This window comes from Ammospiza nelsoni, chromosome 14, assembly GCF_027579445.1.
Source record: "Ammospiza nelsoni isolate bAmmNel1 chromosome 14, bAmmNel1.pri, whole genome shotgun sequence".
In the NCBI taxonomy this organism is placed as follows: Eukaryota; Metazoa; Chordata; class Aves; order Passeriformes; family Passerellidae; genus Ammospiza; species Ammospiza nelsoni.
In genome coordinates this window covers 18205180-18221157 of record NC_080646.1, presented here as the reverse complement: position 1 = coordinate 18221157, position 15978 = coordinate 18205180, and the positions used below count along the sequence as shown (strand labels likewise).

Sequence of the window (15978 nt, the reverse complement as noted above, 5' to 3'; positions counted from 1 at the left end):
GTGCTGTGTGAAGTACAGCAAAGTATCCAGTGGGTCCATGTGATTCACCCAATTATTCTCCATCAGTGATTTATGTTGTTTTACAGCTCTCACTTGCTCTTCAAATGAGCTGTCCTCCCACAGCACATGCCTTCATGCAACCTCTCCAGCTTCATGCAACCTCTCCACTTAGATGCGAGGACAGCACCTGCCTTCATGCAACCTCTCCAGCTTCCCCCCATTCCCAATTTATTATGGTAGAAGGAGTCAATCCCAACTTATTATGGCAGAAGGAGTCAATCCTGCTTGCAAGCTCCCTCCTTGGACAGGAGAGCTGATTTTGCCCACGGGCTCTGTCTGTAGGATTTGGGGATGGCAATTTGCACGGGAATCCACAGCAGCACCCACCTGTATGCTGATGGCTGCGTGCCGCAGGCTCAGGAACTGCCTCCGGCAGAGCAGGCTGCGGAACCAGCGCTGCAGCAGCGTGATCCTCCTCAGCACCTCCTGGTGCAGCAGGTCCTGCAGGACCTGCCGCTCCCGTTCCTTCATGAAAACCTGGCCAAAACAACCCAAAAACACTAGCATGGAAAGCTTCCCGGACCACGAGTCAAATCCTCCTGGTTTCTGCTCCCAGGAAAGTTGAGGAGCTGATTTTTTGTGAAGGCACCTCTAACAGGTTTCAGCAGTTTCACAACAGCCTGTGACTCTAAGCTCTGAATTACAGAGCTTTCCCACCAGGGGAGGCAAAATGAGGACCATCATATCAAGCTAAGGTCTAAACACACACAGAGATTTTGGAGGACACGAGTTTTTTGAGGCTGCCTCATTATAATCAATAGCAAAACAATATTATTCCTTACTCTTTTATGTTAACAATATTAAAAGTTTCATTTAAATCACTGATTTTTGGTAAGAAGAAAAATAGTTTCATTAATTAAAACCATATACAGATATTAATTTATCAGACAGAAATACAGGCAAGTGTTATTTCTGTGTCTTAAAGGCTGAGCTGAGGATGAACATTTACCATTGTTCTTCCAACTTGGTAATTGTCTGGATCGAGTTTTATCTTCCGGAAGAAATCATGGATATTGTGCTTAGATGGGCTGATCCCTTGTGGCAAAAGGACATGGAAATGGTTCACAAAATCCTGAGAAGGAAAAGAAAAAAGCAACACCAAGATTTGGTTAGCTGGGTCCTGCAGCTACTTTCTCCCATAAATAACAGATTAGCTCCACTGGCCACATGAAACGGGACCTCTGGAGTGAGCACAAGGACAGATAACATTTTATGCACTGAGGAACACCAAGATTCATCCAACATTTGTGGTTTGATGGGAAAGACATCAAAGCAGGGACCCAGCAAGGTTCAAACATTTTTCAGCGTGGGAGGAGAGGTTCTGCAGAAGCCACAGGGTCAAACCCCAGCAAAAAAATGCTCCAAATCCCCAGCAAGAGCCACTATGGAAGGCAGATACCAACATCTGCAAAACATCCCTGAGATGCTCCAGCCGTTACTGCTGGGAGGATTCAAAGAGTGAAGGAGGTACAAGAGGACAGATCCTCCCAAGCAAGGTTGGGAAACCTGCTCTGGGCAAAAAAATGCTGAGCATTTTTCTTTTTCTAAACAGCTGCTGTGCAGAACATGATGTCTGCCCCAAAGCAGCCACAAGCAGGAAACCAATCAGCACCAGCAAAGCATGAAAGGGCCGACATGTACACAAAACCTGGCAAACACATGGAAAAGAAGAAAACAGGAAAAGCTGGCTAACTCCAGCAGTTCAGAGGATGCATATCATCCTCCTGATGGGACACAGCCAACACAACAGGGCTAACACTGCTCCCAGTAATTCCAGATGCAGAAGAGAACATGCAAATCAGACAGTTTTTTCCAAAAGGGAGTCCATGTTGCAAAAACATACTGGTTTTGCTCAAAAATCACAGTGCAGGGGGCTCACACCCCTCCCTGAGGACTAGATTGGCTCATAGGCAGAGAACCGCCTGTTACATCCACTGCCTTCCAACAACTAGAAATTAATTACCCTGATAAAAAATGAACCAGCAACAGTCAGACAACTCTGCTAATGATGCTGAAGGAGGTGGAAGACAAAGCACTTTGTACCCAACCTGGAAGGAGTACTTGCAGCTGTATCCTGACTGGCGGATGCGCACGGTCTCCAGCATCCCCGTGTAGCGCAGCTGCCGCAGCACCAGGCTGTCGTTGAACCTCAGGGGCAGCTGCAAGGGGAAAACCAGAGCAAGGATGAGCAGATATTTCCTTTCACTGAAGCTTTTAAGTGCATGGATGGGTGAAGGGTTCAGCAGATGTAGCACATGTGCATGACACACACATTGTCAGCAATGTTACAGGAGGGAGGGAATGTGGGTCCCCAGGAACTGAACTAATCCCACTGGGGTTCAATCCTGTTTGCTTCTGAGACTTTCAAACAGTTAACTAGAGAAATAAAGCCATAAAAAAAAAAGATTTTTTTGCATTTCAATTGAAAAAGACCCCCCAAAGGGCACAGTTAATGGGTGATGTTTTGAGCAAGTAAATAATCTCCAATGCAAAAAGCTTCAGCTTGAAATGCCTGGATAAAACTCTGAAGGATTAATCTACAAAGCATCCCTACATTTTGAACTGAGGGTGTCCTCGGTCCATAATACAATTATGTAAAGTCAAATTCAAGAAATATGAGTCAGTGTGATCAATGTAGTTTATTCTAAAAGTATCTGCTTTTACTTATGGAAACTTTATTTTAAGGAAGCTTCAGGGCTCAGACCCAGCACAAGTGAATTCATGGTTCTATAAATCTCTCTTATGGCTGGTCAGAAACTTCAAAGGAGTCAAATAAATTTATTAAAACCAATATATTTTTCATATAAATTAAAATACTATATTTATATAAAATTTATATATTTGTATTTTCATATAAATTAAAATACTATATTTGCATATATGTGTTTCTACAAATATAAGAAGAGCCAGTGCAGTTTATCAAGTGACACCCAAGTGATAAATCCATGCTTCCCCTCGCCCAAATTGATTAAACTCAGCTCAATTTGAAGCTTTGTTTCCTATCTAACTCCCTGTAAAAATGGAAAAAAGATTCCCAAGCTGATTTCTAGCAGGATCTTGCTTTCTCAGGATGGCATTTACCTTTTCAGCGTTGGATCGGATGCACTTGACAAAATAGGGCTCTGCTTGGCCAAGGGTCTCCATCAGTTTGTTGAGGGATGCCTGCAGCAGAGGAGACACAGGGAAGGGAGAGGAGACCACAGTGGGTAATGAAAATCCAAATGCTTAAATTATAAACCAACACAAATTGGAATTAATTATGAATAAATGAGGCACATGGGAAATTGTTCTCCCAAATGAGTGTTTTATCACAAGCAACTTGACTGATTTTGTCTTTGCCCTCAATAAAGAAATCAAATATAATGCTGGGCAGGATTTTTAGATCTCTGGCTTCCCTGGAGCCCAAATTCCCATCCCACTCCACACCACAAGCCTCTTCCAGCCATGAATGGGAGCTCCAAGACAAGAATTTACACCTGGCACAAAACAACCACTGATGTGTCTTAAACACAAATCAAATTTTCCTTCATCAAAAGTGACTCCAGGCAGGATTTACTCCTGATTTTTAATTGTCAAAACTTTACTGTTGGCCTAAAAATGAATTGTTTTTAATGAAAGTTTTGCCAAGGGAAAATTGGGAATTCACAAATATTTTTGAAGCCTGCAACCCTGAACACTTCACAGTTTGTTTCTAGAGAAGAGCTTCAATGCTGGCATGCTCCTGACTGAAGGATCACTGAGAATAGAGGGGTTTCCTGGTTCCACTTTTCTATTTCCCCTTATTTATTCATCACCATTAAAAGTCTCTCCCATAAAAATGAATTTACATTGGCATCACTCTACAGCCAGCTGCTGTAGAGTGGGATGTCATGCTGAGTTATCCCTTCCCCTTGCAAACCTTTGGCTTTTTGGGATGAATCACAAGCTCTTGGAATAAAATCAGGCTGAAAACCAGAGTGTGCTGAGTCCATTGGTGCTGGCCAGGCTCCTCAGCCACATTTTTTTGCTGTGTCCTGTAAATACTTTGGGTCTCTCTAATTGCTGAGCTCATTACAAACATGGCATTGGTAAAGTGCTAAAGAGAGAGATTCTGTCCCATTTACTATAAGCAGAGTTATAAATTCTGGAATACAGGAGTTAATAAACTGCTGTGGTATTACAAAGAAGCATTTTGCCCACAGATCAGCTCACAGGAAGCCTTTTTTTTCCTTCTGATCATTTCAAAGACATCTTTATGGGAAGCCTTTCATGTTAAGAAAAACATGAAAATCCTGGATGTTCATTCACATCCAGGATTTTGGAAGAGACAAGGGATGGATCCCACGCACATGTGATGCAGCTGTGTTATGTACATTAACTTCATGCAAATCTCCCTGCTCCTGTCCCAGGGAGCAGCAGGAATGCCATGACGTGGCAGGCCTCTGCTGGCATGCTCCTGGTTTTCTTAAAATCTGAAATTACTAATTTTTACACAAAAGAAGCCTATTGGGGGCTTTCAATCAGCAGCAATGCTGCAGCAACCCACTGTGCACACACAGGGTAGTGAGAGGGAGAGGGACACAAGGGACACAACCCCTTTGTTGAAAGCCCAGCAAGCAGAGTGCTCCCAGTGCTGGGAATGGTGGGAATGGGATGTGCAGGACCCATAGGAGGGGACATTTCCATTCCCTCATGCCATCCTGAGTGAGGCAGATGGTCCAGGCACCCTCTGCCATCTGCTGGTCAGGAATCCACAAAGGACACGTGAGGTCACTGGATTAACCCTGGACCCATCTCCTTTGTCCCTCTGCCAGCAAAACTTTGCAGCCACCCCCTCCTTCAGCACCTGTACTGTACTCAACCCCTCCATCCCTGTCTCCAGGGCACCACCTGCATGTGGGTTAAAGGGGAACTCTACAGTTTTAGGTATGGCTGGTTTAGTTTTCCATCCCTGCTCCTGGAGCACACTCTGAGGCAGCTATTTCCCCTACAGATTACCCTAAGTCTAGGGATAGTGGAAATCCACAGGAGATGGAGCAGATGCAAGCCTGGGGTTGAGGTATTAGCCACAAAGCAGCGTTCCTCTGAAAAAAAACCACATTAGGAAACATTTGTGTTTCCTGCCTGTGACCCAATTCCATGCACTGCAATTTTATTAGATTGCTCTTGATTAAAAAAGCAATGCTGCTGCTTTGTCCCTTAAAATTGTTCTCTTTAACAAGTGCTCACTGAGATTAGGGATCTATGATTTGAATATGCTGTGAAAATATTAAAAAAAAAAAAAAAATCAATTTTCGCCCCCTAGGGCTTTTCAGAGTTTTGTTGGGAGCCAAAATGGGTTTTGGGAAGGCTTTTCACTCCTAGACATCCCTGTTTCAACCCCTCCATGGCTATGAATTAAACTCTGCAGGAGTGAATTTTGACCAGAATACCATTAGATTAGACAAGTCTAAATACATAAATTTACAAATGTGCATTCTGCAAATTATCTATACACATGTGTGTGCATGTATTTTTATTTATTTAATCTTACCCACACCTACACATGGTGATTTTCTAAATATAAACCACATCTCCAGAAAAGCCCCAAAGCAGTCAAAATTACAAGTCAAAACCAAGCCAGACAGGCCTAGAATCCAGATTTTAAGTGAAAAGCTGCTTTCTATTATTACCACCTGCTTGTGCACATGTCTTGTAGCAGTTTCCAAGCCGTGCTGCACATATAGAACAACCACATTCAGGTTGGAAAAGACCTTTAAGATCATTCAGTCCAACTGTGAGCCCAGCACTGCCAAGTCCTTGGAGGATTATTTTCCCTGCACCAACCCTAGGGATTGCTGACTGACAACACAAGATTGATCCCTCCTCTGAACTCCCTTGCTCACCAGGAGATAATGCAGCATGATTCTGACTTTTCTGCCCCTATTAAAATCCCCATTCTGTCTCAGAACAGATTATGCTGGATGAGAGTAAAAAGACTGCAAAAACTGTGATTTGGGGATTTGGTGGTTTCTGGATTTGGGGGAGAAAGCACCACAATATGATGTACCAGATGACAGGGATGCACCAACATCTCATCCTCATGTTCCAACTTGCTCCACCACATCATCCCCATGATACCCATCCTCACTCTTATTTCTCTCTATTTTTAAATCCCTGCCATGTCTCCCAGTTCCCTCAAGCCCTCAGGGGGATCCATGGCCTGAATGCTGCAGGGATGGGGCAGGAGTGTGCCTGGAGCAGGTGATTCCCCTCTCTCCATCAAAGCAAAGGGCTCACCTGGAACTGGGCACTGATGCTGGGTGGTTTTTTCTTCTTGTGGAGGTGGAGCAGAGATTTGGTGATGCGGTCGTGCAGCGTCAGGTTGGTGAGGTGCTTGAGGGACTTCACGTCCAGCAAGTGCTGTGGAAAAAGAGAGAATCCATAGAAAATCCAGATATTACCATCACACCATCTGCTATATCCCTCCTTTACCCTCATAGAGCTTTCTTAGGTGAAGTAATCTCAACAGGGAACACTGGGGATGGCTTCCCTGAGAGGATGGGGAGGTCCTGGCACAGGGTGCCCAGAGCAGCTGTGGCTGTCCCATCCCTGGAAGTGTCCCAGGCCAGGTTGGACAGGGCTTGGAGCACCCTGGTCTAGTGGAAGGTGTTCCTGCCCATGGCAGGGGGTAGAACTGGAAAACCTTTAAATTCCTTCCCAACATAAACCATCCTATGATTCTCCTCACTGTTAATGAGCAGCTCATTGATATTAATTGCATCAGTGCCTCTCCAGGTGCAAGACAGACATGGAGAGGAGTAAAAACAATGTTTGTTCCTCTTTTGGTGCTCTGCTCCTGACCATGGATGCAGCATCAGTGAGGACCACAAAAAGCATTATTCTTCTAGGCATAACAGATGTCCTGGCATCTCTTAAAATATAATACATGTAGCCAAGACAGAGGGAAAGTAACATGGTTGTTGTCTATCAGGTACCAGCTCTCCTGCATCACTTACTTGCTCATTTTAGTTTAGAGATTCAGTTATTAAATTTCACTAGCATGTACATACTCCTTCTCAGAAGGAGGGAAAATGAGACAGAGCAGCTCCAAGGAGGATGTAAGTGCTCATATCTCTCTCCCAGCAGAAATCAGGGCTGAAATCCTCTGGGTTTATACGAATTAAAGAGCCCTGAACAGAGCTGAACTGACCAAAGTCTGGGTGTAGACACAATGGTCTTCTTCATATCCAACAGCACCACATGACTGTGCTACAGCCTTAACCCACAAAACACAAGGGGAAAATGCTGCTTCTCACTCACCTTTGGGAGACTGGGTTTGGCTTTGAAGTTCTTATTTCGCCTGAGGAGATAATAAATGGCTCAGGTTAATCCCTAGTGCAATTGTGGAATGGAGGAATTGATGAAACCAGCCCTCCACATCCCCCTGAGCAGCTGCTGCCAGTGCCAGCACTGAAATGGGGCTGCCCTGCACACTGCAGACTGAGAGGGGTCTATCCAATAATGGGAATGGTTACACTGGAAATGATGGCATGCTGGGAATTTGGGAAGAGTGAAGATGCCAGGTCACAAAATGATTGACCAGCCTCCTGCTTTCCAAACCCCATGTTCATTCCAGCCACCCTGGGATGCTCCCTGAACCTTTGAGGAGGCTGCAGTGTGAATCACCTGCCCAGATAATTATAATGGAAACTCTGATAAGATGTTAGAAGTGTGACTGCACTACATGGCTGCTGTATCTCCAGACTGGTGTGACCAGAAGGTTTGTTCCTTCTCTTTCTTCCCTTTGTCTGTCATTCTGAATGAATGAGACAAATTAAATCAGACATGTCAAATGTAGTGGGATTGCTCTGACCCAGCTGGGAGACAGCTCCAAGTCTGCTTGGCATGCTGAGAGTTTCATATCCTGGCTATTTACATTCTCCTAACCACCCTTGCTGCTCATTGTGCCAGGAATAAAGCCCAGATCCCCTCCTGGGTACTGACATGAGGATGCCGTGGGCCCTCTCCAGCAGTTTGCTGTTGGTGGTGTTGACAAATATCCCATCTTTGTCCAGGAAGGTGCCAGGGCTGGTGAGCCTGTTGTGCCTCATCCCCATCCTGCCATTCCAGCCAACTCCATAGGCATCCCTGCAACACCAGACACCGTTAGGAAGAGATAAAAAACACAGTTCCATGATAAAAACAGATCATAAAACAACCCACGAGCTGCTGCTTTTTTCTTTCCATTGTTCGTTCTCTCCCATGGGATGAGTCCCTGGTGCCAGACAGCACACGGAGCCATCATCTACTAAAGCAGCTCTCAAAGATCAAATATTCACAAAAGGAACAAATTAACAGCAGGACAAAACCAGCTTCCAGCTCTCCCAGACACAAGCCTTGAGTCTGCAGATACCTCTAGATACCTTTGGTTACCTCTAGATACCTTTGGTGGCCTGAAGGATACAAGGCCATGACATCAGGTGCTGACTCTGGCTCCTCAAATTCGCACAATCATTCCATTGGGAAAAGAAAAAGCAAATCTAATTTGCAATAAACTCATTATTTGCCACAAAGATGGATGTCAGCCCCAGCTGGATGATGGGTTGACCCAGAATCATTCTCTGGGACCTAATTACAAATCAGTCACTCAATTTGGTCCCTTCTGCCACAGAGCATAACTGCTGCGGTCTCCAGAAATGCTCACCTGGCTTTGGAAGGGCTAAAGGAAACAAGGAGAGGAACCAAAATCCTCTCTTGGAGGGATGGAAACTGATACTTGACCAAACTACACATCAGGACAAGCAATTTCCTGAAGTGAGGAGCCTTCAAGTGGTGTCTGGGGGACATGAAGCCTCTCATGGGCAGCATCTCACCAAAACACTTTTGGCTTCGCGGGTTTTTTGTGGTTTGTTGGGGTTTTAAATTCTAAATGTTTTATCAGCCTTGCAGAAATCATTATATGAGATAAAAGCAATCCAAGTTATCTCACACAGGAGGAAAAGGAGCAGGAGGAGACTCCAGGCTGCAGCAGGTCATGAGGATGCTGAGGGACACGGTGGTTTAAACGCGGCCTCGGGTGCCGGCCACTTCTGAGCGCTGACAACAAGGCAGCCCTTTGCCTTAAAGTCCTGATTGGGATGAAAGGCAAATCTCAAGTGCCACATGGAAATTAAAAATTAAAGGAAGTAAAGCTGTGTGTTCAGCCAGCTCAAAGCCTGGAGCCAGATCCTCAGAGCAACGTCACCTCGCTGCCTCATCTAAGCACTTCCCAAATTCCTTCCTGATCCTATTAAATCAGCATTCTGACATGGACCACTATTATAAGGAGGGATCAATCACAGCAAAGCAAAACCCCTGGCTAAGTGCTCCAAGACCTGCTTTCTGAAGCATTTCACTCACAGATGGTTAGTGAGGAGCTGGAATATCCAAGTGATCCCTCCTGTTCACCTTTCTTCTCTTTACATCTCAGGTACCATCACCAAAACCCTCCTGCTTGCAGGTGGGAAAAGAAATCAGTTGATGGGAACCACTAAAACTAAACAGCCACTTTTGGGATGTACAACACCATTAGTCCTAGCCAATCTCTCTGGAAAATCCTAGAAATTCCCACATGGTTTTGAAAAACCCAAAAGATAAAATGACAGGGACACTTCAGGATGGATACATTCAGATGGCAACAGATGCAGGATTTTGGTATTTTGGGGTCAATCCCCTCACCTAGCCCAGCCAGCTGCTTCCAGACCAACACCTGCTCAGACAGCCCTGCACATAAAAGTGTCCCTAGTGAGCACAAACCAGCAGGATCCCAACCAGCCCAAGTGGTTTTGGTTAGGCATGGCCTGGCCTTCATTTCTCAGCAGCTGGGGAAGGCACTTGGAACGCTCTGCTGAAGCCTGGTTTCCCACCCAGCATGTGCAAACCACCCATCCACTTTTTTTCTGAGATCAGAGGAGAGCACTTGGCTCCCTAAACCCTCCACAGTGACTTCCTGAGTGATGTCATGCCTCAAACTTGCTTTTAGAAACAGGCCCCGGGCTATCCTGGATGTAGGCTGGATGCACAACCAGGCTTATCAGCGACCACATGATCATGAGATGGCTTTGAAAGCAATTCCTGTTTAATTTGGAGCTGTAAATGGCCTGCCAGTCCATCTGCTGGGAAGCTGCTCATGCCAATCTCTCTTCCAGAGTGTCACCTGCACTCCTGTGCTCAGTTCCTCTTGCCCAACAAGTGCAAGATTGGTATTTACCTGAAATATCAACATGCATCAAGGGTGACACAACTCTCCAGATCAAAAGCAGCTCCAATGAAAGGGATCAGAATCATCAGCCTGCTCTGAAAGTACAGGCTGGACCTTGGGGATCTTTTGAGACATCTGGTTTGTACTTCCACAAGGAAGAGGCAAAGGTGACACTTGGGGACCCATTACTGATGATGCCCAAGGGAAGATCACAGACCACATTATTGAGGCATCACAGGAGTTAGGATGGCTCCAGAAGCACTTTTTTTTTGCAAATAAAGCCTCAGATTGAGGCTGCTGGTAGGACACAGCTGCTGAGTATGAGGAAGAAAAACAGAGTTCCTCAATTCTGGCTGTTGAGGCTGATTTATCTGCTGTGCTGGTAGGGGCTCAGCCACATAACCAGAGCTGACCACATACTGAGCTCCACACTAAATAAACACATCCTCCTCCTTGCCTGGCTCAGGAGGAGTTTCCCTGCCTTTACAATGTCTCTTTGCTGAGATAATTAAAATATTTTGGGCTATGAAAATGTTGGCAGCCCCAGCTCCCACACTACAGTGCCTCCAAAGCTGGAGTTGGGCAGTCCAGAAAAGCCCTGTCCCAGTTTACAGATGCTCCAAAGGTGCCAAAGGTTGGATAGAGAAACTGCAGGAATCCTCTTATCTCCAAGGGAAGATCTCCAAAGGGACAAAGTTTCACATTACGTTATCTTGAGGGAAACTTGCACAATCAGAGGTGCTGGGAACGGAACGTCACCTCTGGAGACACCAACCTTCCCTGCTCTGAGTGTTACAAGGACTGCCTGTCATCACAACCCAACCCAGCAGCAGCTGCAGCATTATGAGAAAGGAAAGGAGGGTGGCAAAGACTGAGGTGAGGACAGCCAGGGTTGCATTACCTTCCCAGGACAGAGTGGCATTCTTGTACCACCTGGATTTCTGCTCAAATTTGAGAAGTGGCACAAATTTATGAATTCAATCCCACCATTTTAAGTAAATTCCATGTTCTCTAACCACTGAAATGGACTTGTAATGATGTGAGAACATTCAGTTCTCCTTCAGTAGGGTGCCAGTGCCTCTCTCAAAGGGGAGGAATTCAGAAGAAGAAGGACATTCTATTCTTGATGGCACTCAGAGAGCACATGGTGAACAAAACCAGGCAGAAGAAGTCACTTTTCTTCCCCTAGAAAAAAAAAGGAACTGTGTGTATCGAATTTTTGTTGTGGCCATTTGGCATTAAAGCCATTAAAAATGAGCCTTCATAATATCCTTGAGGGATATTTAATTTTGTATGGAAGGGAAATGCACTGAGATGCAAGGACTGATTTAATGGGCCCATTTCAGGAGACAGATTTAGACTCCTCTTGACTTGTTCTGGGCTTCTCATTAACCTCAGAGCCGCCATAAAGACACACCTGGGTATCTGCAGCTCCAAGCAGTGGCTGTAGGAGCTGAGGGTGCTCCCATCACTCCCTTCCCCAGCACACACCTGCTCAGAGGGAAGCAGAGAGGCACTGCCTGCCTTTAGAGGGGTATTGGGAAAATCAGACCTCCTAAGATGAGAGGAGGGATAGCACAAGAGTAGCTGGGAAAAGGATCAGTGCCCAGACATGCCCTGGAAGTGAAGACTTAGGCTTCACAAGCAAGTTAATTCTGGAGTGGGGATGGAGAAGGCTTTGCAGAAGAGGCCCAGATCTGTATCTCAAGTGTAGACCTGAGTTTCATTCAGTAGCTGCTTAAATGATCAGAAACTTCAAGGAGGGATTTAAAAATAAAAATATACATAAAATCTGTAAAAATCAATCAATTTTGAAGCAAATGTGCTTTTTTACCCCCTGAAAACAAGCAAGCATTTGGCAAAGTACCATCTCAAACTCCATCACTTCCAGGTTTTCCACATTCCAGGGTGCATGGAGCCACCACATGCTGTATGCAGTTCTGCACCCAAACCTGTCTTCCTTGAAAGACTATTTCCTTGATATTGGCACATTCATTCATTTTTTAAGCTTCTTATCCCCTCATACACCCATCCCCAACAACTGCTGCCTTTGACACAGGGAAGTTGCTTTTCCTGCTGCTGTTTAGTCAGGAAAGGTGTTTAGATCTGATCACACGGCAGAGAAAGAAGGAAGAGAAGTTAAGATTGATAGGTGAGATGGAAAAAATGTCAATACAGTCATTTTCAGGTACAGACAGTGCTCTCCCATCCCAGACCAAGGTAAAGGCAGGATCCTTACCGTGGGCTCCTCTCGTTGATGGTGTTGACTCCCTGCAGGTCTGACAGCGGCGTCCGTGGGCTCTTCCGAGTGATACCTGAAGCAGCACATGAGGAAGACGTTTCCAGCTGGCTCATACCCAAGAGACAATTAGCAGAGCCATCCCCAGAGACAATTAGCAGAGCCATAGCTGAGGCCTGACTCTGCTGACGTGTCCTGGCACATGCCGGGCACAGCCGGGTGCCAGGGATGCCATCGCTCCCCAGTGCCACCTCCCTGCCAGAGTCATCACCCTCGTGAGTGACACTGCCTGCTCCAGCCTCCCATTCCTCTCCCACACACACAGGGGGTGCTCTAGGGACATGCTGTTCCACCTAGCAAAGAGGAGATGATGGGAGCAGCCACTCATGCTCTCCATGTCCAAGAGATTCCCAAGCTTTCCAATGGGCATGGGATAACCCAGCTGCATGGGCAAAACACCTGGACATGATTAGAATGCTTGGAAAAATGGTCATTTACTCCTTAGACACTTCTTCTCTCCCTCCCTCCAAAGAGATGCACATGTGCAGCAAGTAGGAAATGCTATAAAAAGTAGGAAATGCTATAAAGTTATAAATGCTATAAAGCATTTCCTACTTGCTGCACGTGTCCATCTCTTTGGAGGGAGGGAGAGAAGAAGTGTCCAAGGAATAAATGAATGCCTTAGAAATGAAGACTTTGGCTTCACAAGCAAGTTAATTCTGGAATGGGAATGAAGAAGGCTTTGCAGAAGAGGCCCAGATCTGTATCTCAAGTCTAGACCTGAGTTTCATTCAGTAGCTGCTTAAATGGTCAGAAATGTCAAGGAAGGATTTAAAAATATACATAAAATCTGTAAAAATCAATCAATTTTGAAGCAAATGTGCTTTCCCCCCAATTTTGATGTAAATGTGCTTTTTTAATATGAAATATATTTCATTTATTCCTTTCCACTTCTTATACTATTATAGACACTTCTATACTATTTTATAAAGGCTTGATTGCCTATTGAGCCTATATCCTTTGATACCTAGAATAATTAATTTGTAATAAAATATAACTAATAAAACAATATATTAAATAAAGTATCTATTTTGTATTCAGCCAAGGAAGCTGCCACACACGGTTACAGTAGCAGCTGTTATCTGCCCTGAAGTGGAAATGTTTTGTAACCAAGCACTTAGGAAGACAGGAGAAAATTATTGTAGACAACAAAACACTTCAAGTCACCAAACCACAAAAATATAAAGATCTGATAATGTGGAGTTTGACATGAAAACAGCTGAGCAATTTTATAACTGTCTCAAAATCACTGCTGTGAGACAGAAAAAATCACAGCTCTCACCTCAGCATGAGAAAAATGTTTTACTCTACCCTGAGACATCTACAGTGGGAAAAAAAGAGAGGAAAACAGCTTTCTAAAAAGAAAAAAAATCTAAACTATGGTTTGTAGCAGGACAGAAGGAAGCAGTGGCATATCCCTTCCTCCCAATATTTATAATTCCACTATTTCATGCAGCCCAGGTGCTGAGTTAAAAGGTGTCCTGGTGATTTTTTTACTCTGAAAGATGAACACAAAGCAAATATACCGAGACCTGAGCCTGTCCTGCTGTTCTGACCCTGGAATTCCTGAGGAGAAGATGAATTCCTACCACAGACATCCCTTTAACAGGACCTTCACCACCCTCCTTGCCCTGTTAAGGTGTGGTAACTGCTCATCTTGGAGCTGAACAGGAGAATCTGCTCATCTTGAATTGGGCAGGAGATCCCTGAAAAGGCTGATGGTCCACCTGGTTAAGTTTTTGCATCTAAAGGTTATCAAATATTCTGGAAATGTCAAGAAAAGAAAACTTGAGGGTGTGCTGTCCCAGGTCATCTTTGAACCCTGCCTGTGCTCAAGGGCAGGACCAACCAAATCACTCCTGCTGAGGAGGTTTGGCATCTCCAGCACTGGAGTTTTTGGAAAGCAAGGCAGGTAATTCATCTGAGTGCTTAACAATACCCAAGCTCAAAACTCTTTTCAATCCCTCTTTTTGCCATTTAAGCCATTTTTGGGTTAAATTTCTTGTACCTCTTTCAAGACAGGCATTTCTGTGTTCAAAGTCCTGATTTAGAGCACAGAAACCCAATTGTAAATAGGGAAAAATTGGAATAACCACGAATCAGCTTAAAATGTTGCATTAGCACTTTGTGTAGCTAGCTTTAGACTAAGAAAGCACCTAATGTCTAGCTGGATCTATTTTTAAAAAAGATTAAATTAATATATTTTAATATGCCTGGATACTCCCCCATTAAGGCCCAGAAGGCTTTTCCTGCCTAAATGAGTCCATGAAAAATGGGATTTCACTGGTATTTCCAAGATTTTTTTAATGCCTACCCTTCTTTTTGGAGCAAAATCTGCCTTCCTACACTTCTGTCAGGCTCAGACACAGCCTGGTCTGGTTTACACTTCAGGCAGAAAATTATTCTGATTTTTGAAGCATATTCCCTTTCCTTCAGCAGGAGTGTTTTGGAAAAATGGACTGATTGACCTAACAGGTGTTTATCTTGTTGAGAAGAGTTTTAGATAAGCCCTATCAACTCCCTATGGATGAATACCAACCAGCAGACCTCCAGTGTTGATTCAGAGGTGTCTAAACCCAGTGCCCTGCTCTGGAGGAACTGGTGGTATTAGGGAAGCTGTGGATGGTAAGGGAAGGGAGACCAGTTGGCTCCAGAAGCTGAATACCAAAGGACCTACAGGGAATCTCAATAAACTCATCAAACCCATTTGTTTTCTCTCTTTGTTCAGAGCTAACTGCACAGCTCAAAACAAGGGGATGACCTTGGTTCCTGTCTCAAGGATGATGTGGATGTGGGAAAAGCCAAGTCCCTGGGGCCAAGCTTGCCTGTGGGGCCCAAAACCTGATGGATTCTGAAGCAGAACATTCCACATTCTCCAAGCCCACTTCAGCTTGCCAAGGCTGGGAGCCTGGGGAAGCAGGAGCACACCCCATGGGGAGATGGGAAGGATCTCTGAATACAGAACAAGAATTACTTGTTTGCCTGGTCAGATGCCAATTCACAAACTGGCAATGTTCCTCTTAGACCCACTTGTTGGATTTATCCCAAGAGATTCCAAATTGTGTGGACTCATCTATATTAGTGAGGTTTTGAGGTGTTGAGCTCAACAGTGAGCTCAGCTTCCTGCTTCCCATTAAATTAAAGCTCGAAGTATCTCTTGAGTTGTATGAATTTCTTTTTCCTCACCTAAGGAAATGCAAACTAAACCCCCCAAAATCTCTCATATTGCTGAGCCAACTTAAAAATTAAAGTTCAATTGATTCATTAATTGCAAGTAAAATTACTCTGCTGATAACTATCTTCCTTTTCAATAGTTTCTTAGTAGTATCAGTAAGATTGGCACAACACCTTTTAATAAAATCAAAAATCAAGTAAAATTTAGCATCACCCCTTTATGTTTTCTTATAGCAGTGTTGGG

General features: G+C 44.5%; 1 protein-coding gene across 1 annotated transcript in view; it reads right to left on the bottom strand.

Moving 5' to 3' along the window:
* MYO9A (myosin IXA) overlaps positions 1-15978 on the bottom strand; it is a 176310-nt gene that overhangs the window by 26094 nt on the left and 134238 nt on the right. Inside the window, exons 16-23 of the mRNA XM_059482397.1 lie at positions 12501-12576; positions 8026-8169; positions 7342-7381; positions 6319-6441; positions 3142-3222; positions 2109-2219; positions 1010-1132; positions 388-537 (exon numbers count right to left, since the gene is read on the bottom strand). Of these exons, the coding sequence (XP_059338380.1) occupies positions 388-537; positions 1010-1132; positions 2109-2219; positions 3142-3222; positions 6319-6441; positions 7342-7381; positions 8026-8169; positions 12501-12576 (848 nt within the window). The remainder of the gene's footprint in view (positions 1-387; positions 538-1009; positions 1133-2108; positions 2220-3141; positions 3223-6318; positions 6442-7341; positions 7382-8025; positions 8170-12500; positions 12577-15978) is intronic.